The sequence below is a fragment of the Maylandia zebra genome, linkage group LG17 (assembly GCF_041146795.1).
Source record: "Maylandia zebra isolate NMK-2024a linkage group LG17, Mzebra_GT3a, whole genome shotgun sequence".
In the NCBI taxonomy this organism is placed as follows: domain Eukaryota; kingdom Metazoa; phylum Chordata; class Actinopteri; order Cichliformes; family Cichlidae; genus Maylandia; species Maylandia zebra.
In genome coordinates this window covers 1,249,756-1,271,035 of record NC_135183.1, presented here as the reverse complement: position 1 = coordinate 1,271,035, position 21,280 = coordinate 1,249,756, and the positions used below count along the sequence as shown (strand labels likewise).

The window sequence follows — 21,280 nt, the reverse complement described above, 5'->3', positions numbered from 1 at the left end:
AGTTTTTTAATCATTCAAGATGCATTAAAGATTATAAACTGCGTTTAAATATGCAGCCATTAGGTCAACGATTCTCTTAAACTCTTCACTGAGCCTGAGGAGGTTAAACAGTTAAGTTTGATCTGGGGTCCCTAAGCACAGAGAGGTCAGAGGTCAGTCAGTGGGTTGTATATTTACACAAGAAACCACAAAGTGTGGCAGAGTACAGTGTTGGTGTAATGAAAAAGATGATGGTCTCTGCAGTGATGCAGGCTGAGATACAAACACAGCTGCTGCAGCTCTAATGAGAAGGAGTAAGAAACAGCAGGAGCATCGGAGGCAGTAACAATATGAGCTACTGTCCAAGGCCGGACTGTGTAATATTAGATTGGCATTAACCAGTCAGCTGTGTTAGCCTATCAGAAAGGATCATTTAATTACAGTAAGAGAAAAATGTCAAAAGTAGTTAAGGGCTCATATCAGTAGTTAAGGGCGACTGTGGCTCAGGGGGTTGGGAAGCGTATCTGTAACCGGAAGGTCGCCGGTTCGATCCCCGGGCTCTCTGTCCTGGTCGTTGTGTCCTTGGGCAAGACACTTTACCCTACTTGCCTACTGGTGTTGGCCAGAGGGGCCGATGGCGCGATATGGCAGCCTCGCTTCTGTCAGTCTGCCCCAGGGCAGCTGTGGCTACAACTGTAGCTGCCTCCACCAGTGTGTGAATGTGAGAGTGAATGAATAGTGGCATTGTAAAGCGCTTTGGGTGCCTTGAAAAGCGCTATATAAATCTAAACCATTATTATTATTATTATCACATAAAAAAAACATACTCCATGTACTTATCATAGTTGAATTCAATTCTGTTGTATTTATATAGCGCCAAATCACAACCTCAATGCATTTTATATTGTAAGATAAAGACTCTACAGAGATCATCCCTATCAAACAACCCCCCATGAGCAAGCATTTGGCGACAGTGGGAAGTATAAACTCCCTTTTAACAGGAAGAAACCTCCAGCAGAACCAGGCTCAGGGACAGGCAGCATCTGTGGAGACCAGTTGGGGGCAATGGGAGGAAGACAAAACAAAGGACAAACCATCCTTGCTTCTTTTTCTCATAAGCCCTCAGCGTACTCTAGATGTCCAGGAAGTACTTCATCACCCTTCGACTGCAGGTCTTCTGGTAAATCTGATACTTTATGTCACTACTGGCGTTCTTTCTCAAACTCTACAGTTCAAAAGTAGGACTGTACAGGTTAGCCTTTCATCCACAAACCAGCAATCACAGACAGAGCTAACCAGGACCTAGTAGCTGTTCTGTCACTGCCTCCAAACGTTGCTCACACAACTCTCACTGAGTGGACAGTCTACCCACATAATGAAGGCTCTCAATGGCTACTCGATTAGCACCTTTGGAATAAACTCTAGGTTGTCAGCCACATTTAATTCCAGGCCAGAAGTTGTCGGGGCATCCTGCTGCCACCCTGCATCATTATTTTCAGTATTGCTGGAAAGTGTAGAGAGACCAGCACTGGTTACTGGTGACTGGCTGATCAGGCTGAAGACTCTTGCCCAGGTTGGACACCAGGTCAGAAAGTTTGACTGCACTCTACAGATACCTTGTTACATTATTGTAACCATCCACATAAGACTTTAAAATATGAATCTCTAAACAGTTAGAGTATGATAATGCACTCGTGTCTTCGAGTCCTGCACTCTGTCATTATGAGCTGTGGTTGAACTTTTGCAGACTGCCTCCCACTGTCTCTGAGGGGGTTGGTGGTCTCCTTTTGCCTCTGGAGTGAGCCTAATGTACGTGTGTCTGTCAGGTCTTTTCAGAGGTGTGGCTTCTCACTGCTTTCAGCTCGATTTCTGGCTGACATACTTGCACTTCATCATCTAATCACCCCTCTGCAGTACTGAAGGAGCAACTTATCCACCCACTCTCTGCCAGGTCATTACAGCAACCTCAGTGCTAGCTTGTTCAACTGCTTTCAAGTTGCTTTTGTATTTCCCTGCACTTACTTTTGATTCTCCTCTTGTTCGAGAACTTTGACAGCCAGCAGTCTCCATGTCTCTGGAGCCCTGGCTCTCACCAAACTTTACTGCCCACTCACTTTCTGTTGCCCCTTCAGTGACAGTCTGACTCACATCCAGGCTTTATAACGAATAATTTTTTCTCATTCCAGATAATGGAAACACATGTTTGTGTCTGGCTTCACTCACTTTAAAATTGACAGTCAAGCTAATCATCACATGATCAACTTGATAAGTAAACCCGGGATTTCATAATTAGCAATAACGGCGGCATGAGAGTTATCACAAACATGGGCAGCAGAGCATCATGTTTGACAAAAGAAGGGCTGCAGTGTGCACGTGTGTTCACAACATGCTGTGTATGTATTTATCATGTATGGCTGTAAGGTTGGGAGACTGCTATGTAAATCTGCTGAAAGCAAGAAAGAAAAACTGGTGAAGTTATTGGATTTATCAGCATCACAATCCCATCATTAAGACAGGACTTTTACATGGAATTACAAATTATTGTAATTCCATGTTGATGCTAGTATAGTGGTGTTTGAGAGAAAATTAAAAACAAAAAACAAAAATAAAAACTGAATTTAAATGAGTAGATCGGCTGTTATGCAAAGTGTATGTAAGGTCAACAAGGAGCAACATTTAAATGCACAATTTTAGGATATTATTGTTATGCTTACACGACAGTAAAAGTATTTTAAGAGCAAGGGGAAAACTGAAGAACAGTAAAGAAAGTTGCTCGTCAGGCAAAGACCAACACTTTGTCTGTAGGAGTACACACTCCCAGTGTCTCTCACTGCATCCACTCAGAATGGGTTAATTGTTTTGAACAACTTTATTCTCTTTAACGAAGCCATGCAAACTTTTATCTTCATCCTATGAATATTTTTGAATTGTAGGACTTTGCTCTAATTTTTGAGCCTTTGCCTTATTTATTTATTCACTTATTTTTGAGAAAAGCAGACCTAAACTCTGCTAAATACCACAACCGAATAAATGTAACATCCACTCTTTGAGCATCAATATCATGGGATAAATCCTAGTTTCAATAAGGTGTGCTTACTGTGAGGCCCTGTGGAAAAGTCTGTATTACCTGACCAGTTGACGAGTGGTTGGTTGAGATTGCTACCACTGTTTGAAACTGGTTACACTTACAATCAGCTGGAGATTCCTTTGATCACTTGCAGGTTTCCAGCACTTCAGCTGCTCATTAAGAGCAGTGACACTGTGAATGGAGAGCGCTTTGGCTCAAAGTAAAAGTTGCACCTTTTGAAATGTGTTGGTTTTAGCATCAAGGCCCAACTTTTAACTTTATTTCTTGTTTGCATCACTTTCACTACTTCCACAGACTAATTGGAGAGTTTTTCATGCAAATTATCATCAATTACCCCAAACAATCACAAGGGAGATCTATATGACTAGTTTCACCCTGCAACAGTCAGCACACAGATTTTACTCCAGCAACAAGGGGTCACTGACTAGTCTCTGTGACTATGGTATATAAAGGCTGGTATCATTTGCATTGCAATGAAAATGTGTGAAGTTTTTCTAATAATGCTGGGGAAGCACTGGTCCCAGCAGAGAATCCTGCAGAACTCTGAGACTAACTTTTGTGTTACAGACGCATTTCCACGCACAAACTGGAGTCTAACAGATAGATGTGATTCACACCACTGCAGCAAAGTTCCTTTAATAGCCTCATTGTGTTCTGTTCTCTGTGAACTGAATGTTGCACTGAGGTCTAGCAGGACAAGCATCACGATGAGTGCACTGTCAAAGGCTATAAGAAGATCATTTGTAACCTTCACTGTCTTCGCTGTCTGACAAATACTCTTCCAAGATTCTTTAAAATATAAGGTAAGTTAGAAATGAGTCTACAATTAGCTAAGACAGTCAGATGTTTGCTTAGAAAGTAAAGGCTTAATCACCGCCACCTTAAAAGTCTGTGATACGTAGCGTGTTACTAAAGATTAAAACTGAATCGTGCTTTGTTCCTGTTTTCGTTTCATCAGTGACGAGCAGTAAGGCGTCCTCGCTTAGCAGAGGGCTTTTGTTCATCAAGCAAACGGAAATATATAAATGAGCGCAACGCCATTTCCTGTCCAGCTTATGTGTGGTCTGCTCTAAGGTGAGAGGAACACATACCAACCTTAGATCAGTTTGAGGTATCTCTTCCTTAAACATAATTACAACACTTTAAGAAAGATTATTATTGTAAATGTTATCCAAACATGGGGAGACAGAAGAGGTTTCTCAGGAAATACTCTTTTACTGGTTTTGATTTTACAGTAAAGGTGAACAAGGAGTCAGGCTTTCAGCTGAGCACCCCAATCTGTGGTTACAGTGACAGATTGCTGCCACTCCTCCTCAGGCTGTGCTTCAAGCATTCTGACAGTTTGCATGACTCGGGGTGTTGATGTAAGGATTCAGCCTGCTGTAACCATGTGTCTGTAAGGCACAATCAATACGTTGATCAATTATTGACACTGGTTGTTTGGAGTAGTAAATATTACGATGGTTCTAGGGGCTCCTGCCCAGACTGGGACCAGCCAGGTTTCCCAGTCTGGCCCCCACAGAGTCTGAGCTCTTTTGTGTGGATACACATCATTTTAGCTGGTCTGATGATGACTTTATTTTTCTGAGTGTGTAAAGAGACGGCGAGTGTAACTATGGCCAGAGGCCTTGCAGAACGTACGTCTTGGTTTGAGGACATGTTTATGGGCAGACTGGAGAGCACTCCAGCACGTGTTTATTGAGGACGACAATGCGATCAAGAGAGACGGGCTCACAATGGTAGGTTGTTTGTGTCTGTGTGTGTCTCCACCCTCCACCTGCACCTGAGTTAGGTTTCACTTGTGGAACGAATCATCCAAGTCAGCTACAACACAGATGCCTGTTTGAAACCCAACGATGTGGGACCACTGTAATGAGATAATGAAAAGACTACAGGATCTACTCTTCAAATGTGCAAAGCATCAAATATCTCAGTGTAAAATCATATATAAGGCCATGCTTTGATCTTTATGGAACTATTACTTTATTTGAAAATGTTGTTACTTTGGGTGCAACTCAACAATGCCTCCGCTCAGCCCTGGCGCAGGGGGCCTCTGGCGCATCGACCTAACTAGGGGGCTCTTCAACTGACAGGGAGGTTGTTCCATCCTTGGAGGAGTCCACTCTGCAGGTGGGGGAGAGTCACAGGAGAGGTGGAGAATAAACTTAACCTGGGTGTCTACTGTCTTGTGCAGTCTGGGAGATGATTGAATGTTAGGGTGGGTACAGTTTCCTCTGCGGTGGGGTCGGGTGGGCTGCCCCGGGTCCTGTGGGGCAACAAAGGTCGATCAAATGGATCAATACGGCAAGGCCGTGGTGATCCATTTGGCAAGTAAATCCATTGGGTCTCATTGTTGGTCTTCAGACAACAGTTCTGACGGCTAAAGAACCAAATGGGACAGGAAAAAAACCAAAAACAAACAAACAATGCCTCCGCTAACTCGTTTAGCTAATAGCCTGCATGCCATGTTTATAACTCTGCTAACTTCTGCAAGAAGGACACCAATCTCTTAATTTCTCAAGTGATGTTTGCTGTTGGTGAAGTTTGGCTTCAGTTGGTCTAATCCATCAACTATCACATGAGGAAGTAAGGAGGTGTCATATTCAGGAGTGGGTTGGCCAATTGTCTTGGCTCATGCATCATTCTGCTAGCTCTGCATCTGTAGCTTCTTGAGAATGCGATACATCATCACCGTCTTGTCTAAGACAGATTTGCACAGCGGCTAAGAGTTTTTCATCAAAGCGAAATGTGTCATCAAGTATCCAGAATAAAAGATGCCATGTGCTCCCTCTAATTCCTCTTCCTGGCAAAGTAGACGGTCCAGAAAACATTTAGACTATTCAGTCTTGCCCGCCAGCTTGTATATCTGCACTGTCTCTACCATAGGTGTGCAAAATCATTTTATATATGTATAAATTGCATTTAATTGCTTGTCGTTTGGACAGAGCCTGCTAGAGAACCTAGAGACTTGCAGGCTAAGGAGTCGTGTATGTCGGGTCACGAATGTCTTTTATTGTGATTTTATATCCATGTGGTGGCGGGAAGCTGGAGCCACATTACATGACAAACTGTTTTAATGGTTTCACAGTTCAGATTTGTCATCCAGATTGTTGTCTATAAATAATTACATCACATTAGCTCTGCAATAACAACTGATGCCAATTCACTGTCCAAAATTTAAACAGTTAACACATTAGAAAAATTACACAATTAGAGACACTTGCTGACTTACTGACAGAATAATACCTTCATTTGAATTGACCTATGGAGTATTAATCCTTCGATGTCGACTTTTTCTGTTGTTTTGTAGCAGAATTGACGCATTAATAGGGAATGCGAGCTGGTTTTAGGCCATCATGGTTAGTTTTACTCTACTGATGATGTGTTGTTGCAATAGTCCGTAAGCACTTTGAGTAGAAAAACGCTATATAAGAGCCAGTCCATTTACCTTTTACAAGACGAAACAAAGGTCAGACATTTGGGTTACCTGCTTGACTGTAAATCAGGACCCTGCCTAGACACAGTGATACTGTGGCTCTGAGAATTTCTGGATGGTCTTGGATAACTGGCCGTTGAAGGAGAGCTGTTTGTAAAAAGTTCCTCTAAAAGGATCGATATGTAGGTCCGCAGGTAGGCTGGCTATGATGGTCATGTGCACCATTACACCACCCATTCAACGGGGGACTGACAGAGTCAACCCTACCATTAAAATTAAGACTCATCAAACTTTTTCCTTCTAATTTTGGTGACTTTGTATGAATTGTAGTTTCCTGTTCTTGGAGGAGGAAATAATGACAACACTCGTAAAATAGTTAGAAAATGTCACCTGCCTAACACTTCTCAGTTCACTGACATCCAAATCACGTTTCATCTGAAACTGTGTAATGTGAGATGACCTAGTGGCAAGCAGAGGCGGAGCCAGACATTTGAAACACCCGGGGCTTAGCCCTAAAGGGTAGTATGCATGTGGGATTTTTTTTTTTTTTGGGGGGGGGGGGGGGGGGGGGGGGGGTGTAGAAATGACTGAAAGATTAATAGGCTTTGTTTTGAGTTTTGTTCAAAAAAGAATGACTTCATATAGGGAAAAATATATATCACATGTGCAGGACACCTTAAACTAGTTTTTTAATTAAGCAGCGAGGCAGAACAAAGTCGGGGCTGCATCAAGACACGAGGACTAAACCCAAATTCAACCAGACCCAGAACTGATCCAGAATTAAAACAGGACTACAACAGTTCAAAATCAGGATTACTGAGGACTTAACCAAGACAGAACCAGAATCAGAACTAGATGATAGCAGCACTAAAAATCATCATAGACCTGCACTACACTTATTTTTTAATTCTACCAAAGTCCACTATTTAGATTGAGAAAAGTTTATATAATTATTCAGCCTTGTTGTGCAAACAAGCCTGCATAACTTAATTAATGTAGAATTTGAAAAATAGCAAACCTAAAAAGAAACACTAGGTACGAGATACATGAGGACCTGTGATACGGTGATACTTCTGGTAAACAACCATGTGTGTCTCACCTGCTCTTGTTCATCTCTGTTCTGTCCTCATTCTCCATCTCCCTCTCTCTCCCTCTCTGTTCCTCTCTCTCTCTCTTTGTGCTGACAATCATCAAATATACAGTTGAAACCGCATATTTATGTACTCTTCAGATAAAAACACAACACTTTTTTAATTGTAACATCAAATCAGACTAAATGTTTATTTTTTTAGATTGATAAATATAAAAACATATTTGTTAACTTTAAGAGTAAAGAGAGAAACTGTCTGTATTTCTTAATTGTAAATGGCACCAAATTGTATTCAAACTGAGCCACACTTATGGAGCTCCACAGTTCTGTTCCTGGTGTTTTGTTGACATCTCTTGATGTTCCCATGTCACAGAAACAGGCTCTGTGTTTTGCCTTATATGCATCCACAGCTGTGCCACCAGTTTACTCACATGGACTCTACGAACCTATCAGAAGCTTCTTCAGCTCAGAATGGAATCGTCTGGAGTTTTCTTATTAATTAACAATAAACTTAGTGTACATGTGCTCCTAAATTTGATGAAAGTGATAAAAAATAGAAGCTCTGTCTCTCTTTATTCTGACATTTAACTAATTCAAAATATATTTCAATATTCATCTAAAACAAAAGTTTACTCTAAATTGATGTTGTACAGTAAAAATGTTTTATGTTTTCTCCATAAAGTGTAAATGTCTGGTTACAACTGTGAATATCCTGCTGTGTACTGAAATCCCTCTTGTTTTGCATAGAAATATACTGAACAACATACAAAGCATAATATATAAAATAACATTTACCTGAGTTTTTTCTTTGAAAGAAGCCTCTAATGTCCATTCTTATATTTCAGTACATAACTGAAACCGATTTAGTCGGGGAGTACGGAAGAGGATTAGGGCCACTGGAAAAAAAAAAAAAGAATTCTGACTTTTTTCTCAGAATTCTGAGATTAAAGTCAGAATTCTTTTTTTTTTTTTCCAGTGGCCCTAATCCTCTTCCGTAGGGGAGGGTAAGAACTGAAAATATGAAATAAACACACGTAAGCTAAGACTCTAAAAAAATAGCATTTGTTCGGCTTTTCATTTCGCCATTTGTTGATTCACTTGAAGAGCAAGTAACGTAATATTGGTCAAGTGATCAGTTTGATATCAATCTTTCGTGATGCACCGTCATATTTACATTATTTGTACAGTACGAATGATTTGCTTTGGTACCTGCTCAAACTTAAGCTCTCCTTAGTATGGCTGGCTCCATCTCTCCAACAGCGCACTCACAGGCAGCAGCTGCCCCGCCCTCTCGCTCAGTCGCTTAGTGCCTGAGCTCGGATCATACCAATATCAGGGGGGATTCACGCACAGTCGTAAATTCCCACAGTGTGCACTATGTGCTTCGAATATTGCTTGCACTTTTTGTTTTATACAGTTGTCAGCCAGGCATCTAACTATGAAAAAATTACACTCCAAAAGACCCCGGGCTTCTGACAAAACAACCCGGGCTTAAGCCCAGTAAGCCACCCCCACGCTCCGCCCCTGGTGGCAAGACGTCTCTGTTTCCACTATTGTAACAGGTCTGTTACTGCAAACCCGTCCCATATGGACACTCAAAGTCAGATTTAATCACAATGAGCGTGTTACAGCTTGTCTGCATAGATTATTGTGATGGGACATACTTTCTCTAAAATTTCTGATCCTATCCAAGCACCACCTGACAGAGCAGCAGTATTCGATGCCCTGTGATTGGAATGGTCAGCTATTGCCCATAACAGTAAAACATATTGACAAGTGTGGTAAATTACTTTGTGCATCACGACAGAGACATCGCCTTTCTGAAGTAGCATGGCAATAAAAATGGCCAGACTAGTTAGGAGCTAGAGAATCCACCAACCCCATAGATAGAAGCGTACACGAGTTCCACACAAGACAGAAGGAGACACAGACAAAGTGGATTTCAGTGTCATTTTATTGTGAAAACAGGATAAACCACGGGTCACGCTGCTGTAGGATCCACCCCACTCTCCCACACAGTGTACATTATTCATTATTCATGATTTTGGAAAGTACCCCTGAAAATGAACAGAGTAAAAGAGCACAGCGAGAGGCTGTCCCACAAGGAAAAGCAACATATAGAAAATTTGGGTGTGTTGCCATGGTAACGTGAGCAGGGAAGCAGTATCTAGAAATAAATAAATAAATTAATGGTACATGTTGGAACGAGGGTCTCGACTTCCTGGAGCAGTGGTGGCGCGCACACACGCGCACAAACTCCACTGACACATAGCTCTTTGATACAGCACACATGGTGAAAACGCTGATGATATGGAATAACGCAGCATCACACACTGATCGTTTAAATTAAAAGGTCACCCACACATTACAGCGCAACATCCGTGCCTCCTGGCAGCACGGGAAGCAGCTGGAACCACGAGACGTGCGGGGCCTCTGCTGAAGGACGTACACAACGTCAGGGCGACACAGAGACACGTGAAACCTGCTTGGACAGGTCATGCCCATGCTAATGCTAACTGATTTGAAAACGTGCCTAGATGTCGCTGAGCATGCGAAGGGCAGGCCTACTCAGGCTAACTTGTTTATTATAAGATCACTTATAATAAACACCATCTCAGTTTATTATAACTTGGGTTGTTAGTTTTGGAGTCATTGCTATTAAATATTTATTGGCAAGAGTAACAGTGTTACAACCAAGCTAACTATTTGCATCTTAAACAGGATCAATAACTGGGAAAAGATGGTTACGTTTTTTGGAAATCTGACTTTACTATGTAGGTACCATTTTCGGCCTGTATACTTCATAAACACTTTAGAAAGATTTACATTTGATAGTTAATTTTGTGCAGTTATATTTAGCAAAGTTTTCAGCTGTCAGAATGTTAGCTTGTTCTGGTGCTAGTTGGATAACTAATCTGTGCTGTACATATTCATACTATTCTGCTCTGCTAGTTGTTGGGATTGTTACAGATATTTTGGCTGAGTCTGCTGCTGTTTGACCTAAAAATAAAGTGGTTTAAGTCTAGAGACCAGTCGCACCCATCTGGCAACATCTGTTTGCAAGGGGAAAATGTGTATTCCCCAACCAGTTGGCAAGTGGTTGCTGGAAGCTGCTGGCAGCCACTGGGTGAAGTCAAAAAAACTCCAACTGTTTTCCAACCAGTCAGGGAATACCCACGTTTCTCTTGCAACCAGCGGCTCACTTAGAGGCCTACAACACTGAGAGAGTCGATTTTATAGCGACTGCCAACAACATCCAAGTGCTTGCAATTGGTGGGGGATAAAATGTCCACAACTTTTTCATCCTTTGACTGCTCTGACTTGTGTGTCTTTAACACTAACCTGTTGTGGTGATACCGGTATTACCAGTTTGTTGGACAAAATACTCCAAATAATCCAAGCTGTAATAAACTGAGCAACTTCTGACGAACGCTCATTTGTTTGTAGTTTTCAGGATCATGTCCGTCCCACAGATTTCTAAAAATAAAGCTGAAGTCATACCTGATGGGGTCACTTCTTTATTGCAGGTATGAGTAAGGTTATAACTGAGGATGTACGCCTTCTGTCCTAATGTGACTGCAGGATGTTCACTGTGTCTCTGTGTCGCCTCTGAATGAAAGGCACAGAAAAATGAGAGTAGTAATGTGTGTGTGTCTGTGTGTGTATGTATGAGGCAACCAAAGTAAGTCATAAATATCACAGCTCAAAAAATAACAGCAGAATGAATGACATCATGTTTGGACTGTACAAAAATATCCTGTGCTGGGACTCAGATATGTCTGACACGACACAGGCAGAGGACGCATGTAAGAAATCATCCTGGCTTTGTCCTTCTGTGCTGATGATATGATGCTTATTTTCAAATATGGTGTCTCTGCTGATGAAAAGTGTCCCCACAGAGAGAGAGACTGAAACGACCTTTGTGTCTCCACTGCTGTGAGTGAGCGAGTGAGCCGACTGAGAGCTTGCAGCGTTTGGGTGGAAACAGGTGACGAGGGTTAGGTCATTAGCCAAACTAGCAGCGTGCTCACCCACTTAAATTGTATCTTCTACCTTTATAATCAGCTCTTTTTTAGCATGTTAGCAATCTGAACTCTGAAAGTAAAAAACAAATAAATGACCTGAACAAATAAGTGTATTTACACTAAAAGACTTAATCTGTTGACATCATCACTGACAAAGAGTCCAATCCAAGGCCAGGCGCTGCACCGTGTCTCCTGTTTTCACTCAGAATGACAGAAATGCTCAGCTCCAGCCTGCATAGCTGAATGTCACTAACAAATACGTCAGATTATATTAGATATGTCCATCTTTTACACTGTGTGTATCATGAGCCAGGCACACTGACACCCACTCCAAAGCACAGAACTGAGTCAGGATTCCATTTGAACTTTCTACCATCAAATTTACAGGAAATTTCACTTCAAACACAATTTTCCTGCTTCTGAAACGATTCTGTCTTGTATTTACAAAATCTGGGTGTCAATACAATAAAATAAAAATACAAGTAAAGCAGAAAAATAACATCATCTACTCATCCTCAAGAGGAAAACTGCTGTTAGAAGACAGCAAATGTGTAGTTCAGTCTAAAAGCAGACGTCGTTCAGAAACAACATAAATATACCCACTAGCTAGTCCTCAATATAGACACAGCTATGGAGGAAAAATAACTTTAAATGTTGCTGCTTGTTTGTAACTGAGAGACTGAGACAGCGTCTCAGGGCTGCAGGAGTCCCCGTGGGCTCTGTTTGCTTAAGCAGGCTGCGTATTCCTGCATGGACAGTACTGATCACTGACACTGAGCCTTTTTGTTCTGGTTTTGTTTTTAAACCAGGGGGCCACTTCTGGAGCGATGTAGGAGGAGAGAAACCGGAGTGTGAAGAGAGGCCGCTGTAATGGCTTGTTTGCAGGTTAAGAGGTCCTTTGTGCATTGTTTGTCTTTCATTCTGAGCGCAAAATGAGCCGTTTAAACTGAGCTCTGACAGTGTGAGGTTCTGCCTGCTCGTGGCTTTCCCTATAACTGCTGAGTAAGACGCTGCGTGGCAATAACCTCAGCAGCAGTGCTGGTGTGTGTCTGTGTGAGTGTGTTTGTGTGCGCCTGACCCAGGAGGAGGCCCAGATGAGAATATAACCATTGTTTCTGCTGGAGGATGAGGACCGGGGCGACAAGCCAGCCCAGTAGACTCGTTCCTTTATTAGAGCCAGATGTCTGTGGGTGTTAGAAAGGAAAACTAAGGCTGTTTGACTCGAACCTCCAGACACGGGCATGTGCACAAACGGACACCAGCAATGAGTCCAAAGCAACAAGAAGGGATCTGCAGCTACAACATCCAGCCCGAGGGGGAAAAGGCGTATGTGCAATCTGATTTAGATGTGCTGACTAACCAGGGGTCATAATGAGACAGTTTTCAAGCAGAGTGGACCTGGATTTATTCTATCAGAAAGAAAACATCATACTGCAACTCCAAAGAGTTAGGGACTCAAAAACCATCAAAATCCTTAATGAAGTACAATCAGTAGTGTTATATATATATTTACGCTTGTCTTGCTAATCTCTCAGGATGAGATCAAACTCAGTGATCAAGCCTGAGCTGTGATAACCCTACTGTCGCCACGTCATCACCGCTGGAACGCTCTCGTCACATTTTGAGGGTCTTTACTTTGCAACCTAAAGCACCTCGAGGCGATTGTTGTTGTTGTTATTTGGTGCGATACGAAAACATGGAATTATCCTGAATTGAATTAAATTGACTATATTAACCACAATGCCCCCTCACACAGATCTGCTGACCTCCCTGAGCCTGCTTCTGCTGGAGGGTTCTTCCTGTTAAAAGGGAGTTTTTCCTTCCCACTGTCGCCACAGTGCTTCAAAGGCAGTTGTTGTTCTCTCTGTTATTCTCAGGTCTGTACCTCACAATATAAAGTACCTTAAGGGGATTGTTGTTGTGATTTGGTGCTATATAAATTAAATATTCTAACGCTGTGAAATTAATTTGAAGCTGGAGTGGATTAAAATGTACAAACTGGTGTAAAACACAAAACGACTCCCTCTGTCACTATAGTGTGTGACGGGCAGCCCATCCTCCCTCCTGTGTAGTTATTGACATTACACAACATTAATCACACCACAGGATCCTTTCTCTGTTATGTTGATTGTTGACGTGTCTTCTTTGGGATGTCCTAAATGGCAAAGATGTGCACTTAACAGTGACTGTGGGTCTCTGAGGCCCTCAGCCATTTTGGCACCAAACGTCTGACAATAGAAATGTAAAAAAACATAAATTTTGAATGATGTGAAGCACAGAAAGACAAAGCCAAGGGCCAAAAATGTACCACAAGAAATGAAAAAGTTTGAACTTCTCTAAAGTGTCCTAAATGTTTTTCAGCCCAAGAAAATAAAATATTAAATTCTTTCCATCTTAGTTTCAACAACAAAGCAAATTAAATAATCTTTTCATTGCTGCTCGCAGCAGTGATTCATAAGACAATAAAAACAAATGAAGCATGAAGACGAGAAAAGAGGATCATTTAGTGAAAAACAGGTTTGGTTGCTGGAGCAGGGGCACGTCCACGAAGCTCCTCTATGCAGGGCATGGCGGTAATGAGACTCAGCGCCTTTAACCCTTTAACAGCCACACAGGCCGTCTCTCGTCTTGTAGGTTAGAGGCAGGCCGGTGCGCCCACTGAGCGAATCCTGTACCTGTCCAGACACGTTCTGTAGCTCAAAGTATTAAGGATGCTTGGTGTTACAGGCAATGATACGTAAGCACTTCACTGCTGTGGCAGAAGGGCCGACAAACTAATGCTAGAAACCAGTGACAGCGAGCTGTCGGCTGCACCGCCACACTACTAATGTGGAGGTCTTGAGAATGGAACCGCAGCCATCAGCTGCAGTAATCCTCGAGGTGGTGATGAGGCAGTTTCCCTCTCAGCTGTATGAATCTAATGAGAGCAAGCATGATGGGTACTGGCTCGCCACGCCGAGAGCTCGGTGGAAGATGTGAAGTGTGCCTTACAATTTGGCGGAGTTTCTATATTGATCAGAAGGAGGAGGAGACAAACTTAGCTCCCATAATGCTTTGGGGTCAGGGCACGTGCGAGGACGCTGTTTGCTTTGCAGAATCTGAAGCAGCCTAATTTGTCAGCAGTTTGCGTGTAGGGAACAACATCAGGAGAATCCCTCATCCAGTCCATCCTCTGAGGATAACAACCATGAAGACCTGCTTCACCCACACATTTCAGTCTTTGCATGCGTCTAGTCCATTTAGCCCACATCCCTGTCCAGTCGGTGCTGACTGAACATCCTCTGAATTATTCCCAGAAACTCACACACCTCCGGCACCTGTTTACACATCAATTTTACAGTTTTTTAAATCAAGTTTGTTCCCATAAAATTCTGCCCTCCGCTCATTTCCTTTTATCTGTTTGACCGAATCAGCCGCTCTCAGAGTCCCATCTCTGTCCACCATTACTCCAACCTCAGGTAGCTGGGTATGGAGTAGTTGAACATGAGGAAGTCTAACTTGTAAAGCTGGTAGAGCTGGATCTGCTGCTGAGTGCTGATATTGCTGAAGAACTGAGCCGTCATAGCATCCGTGGTACGAGTGGACTTGGCGTAGGTCGGGAAGCGCAGGGAGTCACCTACACCCACCAGCTGCAACAGGTAGTTTGCATCCTCCTCCAGTGTCTCATACTTGCCCACCATGTCATAGTGGATGTGACACGGGTGACAGAGCTGGTACACAGTCTGCCAGTGCTCATTGAGTCCGTCCCGCTGTGTGGCCGGGTCCACCAGATACTCAATGAACTCTTTGAATTTGACATCAGCCCCGTTGAGCAGGGCATCCTGCGTGGCGTTCTTGCGGTAGCGGCGGATGATTCGGGTGCCAAAGCGCTTGTGGAAGGATGAGTTGTACTTGAGGGTGAACTTGTTGCGATATGCAGAAACCAGCCTCTCGAAGGGCTCACGAACAAAAAGGAACTTGAGGTAGTTCTTGAGGCGGTGATTGATCTCGGCAATGCTGTACTGATTCAGTGTCTTAAGGTTGGAGGGAACGTGGGCTTCATTGGAAGGAATTTCCATTGGGTCACTGCGTGAGAGAGGCACGAGACAGTGAAGAACAACAGAAGCACTTATTTTCCTTCCTCTCTGTACAGTACCAAACTCACCTGTACTTGCCCCGGCCTGTAAGCACCATCATGACACGTTTCCAGTTGGTACAGGCCACCTTGGGGACATAGCAGTAGATAAGCTCATGGTCTTCATCCACCACGAGGTGTTTGAGGTCTCCGGGTGTCAGGACTCTCCGCTTCCGACTCGATGCACTGTAGACCCGACAGGCATCGACTACCTGATCCCTCCTGGCCTGGTGGAGGACAGCAGCTCCTGATAACTCCGTCTGAGAGAGAGAGAGAGAGAGACTACTGTGAAATTCAAATAAAAGGCTTCAGGAGGGTAAGTACAGCACAAGATGTGAACAGTCAGTTTTACTTTAATTATGTAGTTTACAGCACAGAGTTGAAAAGAATCCAGAGTAAACAATGTGTGATGTGCAATAAAGGTCCCTGAACAAACACTGGTTCCCAGCTCAAACTGGGTGGTTAGCCAACTTTCAGGATAATTACCAGATAAACCAATGAACCCTCTTTAGGCTGATGTAAAAAATAAATCTTTCTTTTTCAGCTGTGATTGATTGGGTTCAGCTAACCACAAGCTTAAAGAAGAAAAACTCATTGGCTAAATGAAAAGCTCCAATTCCCATGTTACTAGTTTGGACGAGTATGTCCCAGTGAAAGCCCGGCTGTAATCTGTGTGAAGGGATGAACAAAACAAACAAAATGAACTGCCTACTGGTTTTATTACCAGTTGATCTGATAAGGAATCCAATAATTAAACCCAACAACACTTCATCATTAGCTAAACTCTGCGCAAGTCGTTTGTAACAAATGTAGCAAAATGTGACAATTGTGGGATTTTTGTTGACAATAATTGAACTAAACCTTTCCCAAGAAAGGGAACATACTGTATTAGTCACCAACATTCATATTTAACTCACTACACTAGTTATTGTAGCAGAATAATAAAATATTATTTCACACATTTGTTCTGAAACTTAAAGATGTTTTAGTGCTCTTGGTCACTAACACGGCAGTGAGAAAAAGCCGAGCACTCTACAACTGAAATGAATCAGAAAGAGGGCATGAGGACGGATATGGAAAAGACAGGCAGTTAGATTGCGAGTTATCAATCTTAGGCTTTATTATCATACTCATCTCTTTATTCACTCTATCTTTTTGCCTTATTTGAGTCATTCCACAGACTGTGATAGAGATTAGTCCATGGGTGTGGAGGAAAATAATGATATTGGAGAATATTACAGATCCTGCGAGTTCGGTATGAGTGGCTCCAGTTGGTAATCATTTATCGGAGGCATATTTCACCGTCCCAGTGATGCCTGTGGTGAAGCCGACCGTGGCAGGAGAGAAAGGATGAGGTTACAGAAAGAAATGAGAAGAGTAAGAGCAGTATGGAAGTTTTGCATTTTAGGGGCGGGAATGTTTGCTCGTGCCTCTTGATTATTTTTCCTCTGGGTCTACATTCCCCTGTAGGGCAGTGCTCTGGGTTCCTCACAGTATCTAAATTGATTTTACTGTGGCCTGCAGCCTTACCACTCTGTCCCACTCCACACAGCCATGGCCTTTCAGTGATACACTGTCAGGGGCTGAGAGGGTGGGAGAGATGCTGACATGAAGTAATGAAACAACACTGGGGCTAACAGGGAGTCTGTACACGAACACAGCTTTGACTAAAGAGGTTTGCATGTGATTCTCTTGGACGCCAGCTTTCAAAACAGGTCTCCAAGTTTGCAGTTCATCACACGCACAGCTTGCTACGGCATCATGGGGAAAGCTTTTACAGTAGGGGATTGCACGATGTGCTCCTGTTATCCCGTAGCTAACAAGTCTACAACGATCCCAGCTGGGGCGAGAGGCGCGGTACACCCTGGGCAGGCGACCAGTCTATCGCAGGGCAAACACAACAGACAGTCACACCGACGGGCAATTATAATCATTTAACCCAACCCTACTAACTGCATGTCTTTGGACTGTGGGAGGAAGCTGGAGTACAGAAAGGCCCCGGCTACATGGGGGAGTCGGACCCAGGGACCTTCATGCCACCGTGCTGCCCCCCATAAGTCAGCATCTATAAAATACACTTCTTGAACTAAACCAAAAAATAAAGTACTTACAATCGTTTTTTCTCACTATCTTTCTGTTCACTTATCTAGTGCTCAGTTCATTTAAGTATATCTCACAAAAATACTCTACATTTAAATACAAATACAAACCTGTCCACAAAAATGATGTGGACAGGTTTGCAAAGCAGTTTCATACTGTGAGTCACCTGGTGGTCCAACCTGTCTCCTGACAATTGTTTGCACAGTAGTGTCTCAGTTATAAGAAGCACACTGACTCACACTGACTCACACTGACTGGGCCTCGGTGTAAAACATTGCCAATTGGTTGTATTTTGGTTATATCCCTATACAAAAACACGGTTGCCCAGCACTTACGATATTTTGCAGTCAAATGTAATTTTGTGTAGTAAAAATAAATAAATAAAACACATGCAATCCTTGCTCTCCCTGACCAAAAAATAACTTCCTGTCACATTAGACAGCTCTGCACAAAACTATGATTTATTTTAAACTAAGATTTGCTTTTTTGCACAAGACACAATATTTTATTCCCACCAGAGAAAAAGTAATATCTAGATCTTTCTTCATTGGGCAACGATAAAAGAGTATTTTCAAACGTTGCTGTCTTTATTAGAATTAAAGCAATAGTGGGCGTCCTTTATTCCCATAGTTACTCCTGCTTTTGGGAAAGGGAAGTGGAGCTTTTTCAGGATGGACAATGAAAGTCTCCAGTCAAGATGAAGTGCTCCTTTTGTGCGTCTCCACTTGTTTGCTCTTTTATGCATTTTGCAGTCATGGTCATCAACTCCAAAGCATCAAAGCCCACTAAGGCATAAGAGCTCTTTGTTGATGAAACTCTTAAAGAAAAGGAAGAAGTGGGAGCATCAGGCTATAATTCCCTCAAATGTTGCAGCAGACATGCAGCCCTCCATCTCAGCACAGTTTAAACTGTATTTAACTCGGGAAAAGAGACAAGGGGATCTTCTCAGGCTTGCCCTCAGTTTTCCTCTCATCTCTCTTCTTTCTCTGGGATCACTTTCTACCACTTATCTCATCTTTAGGCAGCCCTGTGAAGTCTCTTGTGGGGTTTTGATGAAGAGTGAGGACAGGGATGAAAAGCAGGAGGAGGAGATGAGATGTGGTGGAGGTCACTGACCTCTGGCCATGTCGAGCTTTTCCCATTGGACAGCAGACTATAGCACTAGCAAATATGCTTGCCCATTTCTGCCCTGATACTTTGTGGACACAAGCTAGTGAAACGGCACCAAATAAGAGCCAGTGTCATAAAATGTCATAAAACCACAGCTATAAAAGTAGTTAGCCGCGACACATTTTATGGCTAATTCAGTTTGATCTCTTCCAATAAGAGCCTCAAACATCCAGCTCAGCAGTTTCTGCGTGCAGGTATACTAGATGATGAATTACTTAGTGTTACAGACACCATGCACTGATATGGAAGTGAAGGTTTAGTCCCTATTTCTCTCTGGCAAACACCATCACAACTTTGAGAAAACCGGGGGGCTGGAAATCCTTAATCCCACCACGAAAGTCATTGTCAGCAGCGTATCTGCAAACAGGGAAGGCTTTACTTCCTTATCCTGAGGGTTCGAGATGATGGGAAATGCACATCCTCTCCTTGTTGCACATTTGTTGTTAAAATGTGTGAGAAAGTGATGAAAGGGCAACATGGAGACTGTGTTTCAATATTTCAAGTCTTCATTTCCTCACCACGACTGTGTTATTGTCTCTGAAAGTTGTTATGAGTTTGAAATATCATCTGTGTATCAGCGCTGAGCCGCTTGTCGCAGCGGTGGTAATGAATAGCTTCCTCCTAATCTGCTGATGATAGCAAAGAAAGAGATAAAGGAAGGAAGCCAGGAAGTGATCGCTAAAGGACAGAAGAAACATATTCCAGTGAAAGTCTGTAAACTAGCTTACATACAAACGTAGACCCAAGGCTAAAGTATCAACAAAGCAAAGCAAGCCAGCGACGCAGGAAGTCTCAGGGTTACTCCACATCAGTTTGGTCACTTTGATTTGACCAAAGTCTCTGACAGAGCCTTCATCAGACTGTTAATTGGCTGCCTTGGCAGTAGTTTTATATACGTGTGCTATAACCTGTGTTTCTGTATTGTAACAAAGTTAAGACAAGTGTAAAATATTCTGAAAGCTAAAATAAAGATTGAACCAACCATATTTTTGACAGTAAATCATCTTCTGTTACTAATCAAACAGTTTTAGTACAGATTAGGACTTAAAGACTTTTACTATGTAGCTAAAGATGACTAAAAATACACTTGAATGTTCCAGTTAGAGTCATGAATTTTCATGGTGCAAAAGTAAGAAATTCACAATTTGTCTCACGTAATGACCTGAGGATGTTTCTTCAGAATAAGCTAAATGCTGAGGACCAAAAGGTTAAGGGAAAGAACAAAATGGACAAGGATGCAGCGAGTGAGAAGGAAAGACTATGACTTGACTGGCAAAGAGAGCTGGCTGATAAAAGGAGAGTAGATATACTGTGCGTGCAGTTGTCCAGGGTAAATAAGGGGGAGGCTAGGAGCTTAGGAGATGGACTCAAACTGGTCTACAACGGTGCCAACAGAAGGGGAAATGGACTTTATTGGCTAGACTGACAGACTAAGTTAGAAAGGAAATGTACTAATGATTGAAGGGAGTGTGTTGAGGGGTTTGTGATGAAAGAAAATAAGAGAGAGAGACAGATGGATGGCAGTTAGTGAATCAGGAAGTGCAGAGGATGAGTAAGGACAACGTGAGGATGAAGAGTGGAAAGGTGGTTGGTCCTGATGACATACAGCGGACTTTTTTTTAACACAATCTAGGAGGATGAAAAAATGCTTGAGGAATGGAGACAAAGTGCCAATTTTCAAGAACAATGATGATGTGCAGAGCTGTAGTAACTACAGAGAGATAAAGCTGATGAGCCATACCAAGAAAATATGTGAAAGAGTTCTTGGCGGGCTGATAATCAGTGAGCAGCGGTATAGCCATGCCAAGAAGGAGCACTACAGATGCAATGTTTGCTTTGAGAGTGTTGATGGAGAAGCACAGAAAAGGTCAGGACAGCAGCACAGAGAAAGCATATGATAGCATGCCTGGAGAGGAACTGTGGTGCTGAAGGAATCAGGAGTGGCTGGTGCAGCACATATATGAGTGTGTGAACAGATCTGTTTAAGGTAGGGATGGGATCACATCAGCAATCAGCTCTAATTCTTTGCAATGGCTGACAGATGAGATCAGATGGGAGTGTCTGCAGACTATGAACAGATAGAAGACAACCTGGTGTGTTGAGGTATGCTTTGGAGAGCAGAGGGATGAAGGTCATCAGAAGCAGGGCAGAATACATGTGTGTGAACGAGAAGACGACAGTGTGACAGCTGCATGGAGTACAGGTAGTGGAGGTGGATGAGTTTAAATACCTGAGGTCAACCGTGTGAAGCAATGGACGCATAAGAGAGGTGAAAAAT

General features: G+C 42.7%; 1 protein-coding gene across 2 annotated transcripts in view; it reads right to left on the bottom strand.

Annotated features, from left to right (window-relative positions):
- Positions 1 to 9,529: 9,529 nt before the first annotated feature.
- The window catches only part of chst11 (carbohydrate (chondroitin 4) sulfotransferase 11), a 98,910-nt gene continuing 87,159 nt past the window's right edge, over positions 9,530 to 21,280 (bottom strand). For both annotated transcript variants that reach the window (XM_076875766.1, XM_076875767.1), the window contains exons 3-4: positions 15,763 to 15,992; positions 9,530 to 15,683 (exon numbers count right to left, since the gene is read on the bottom strand). In XM_076875766.1, the coding sequence (XP_076731881.1) occupies positions 15,062 to 15,683; positions 15,763 to 15,992 (852 nt within the window). In that variant the 3' untranslated portion in view covers positions 9,530 to 15,061. The remainder of the gene's footprint in view (positions 15,684 to 15,762; positions 15,993 to 21,280) is intronic.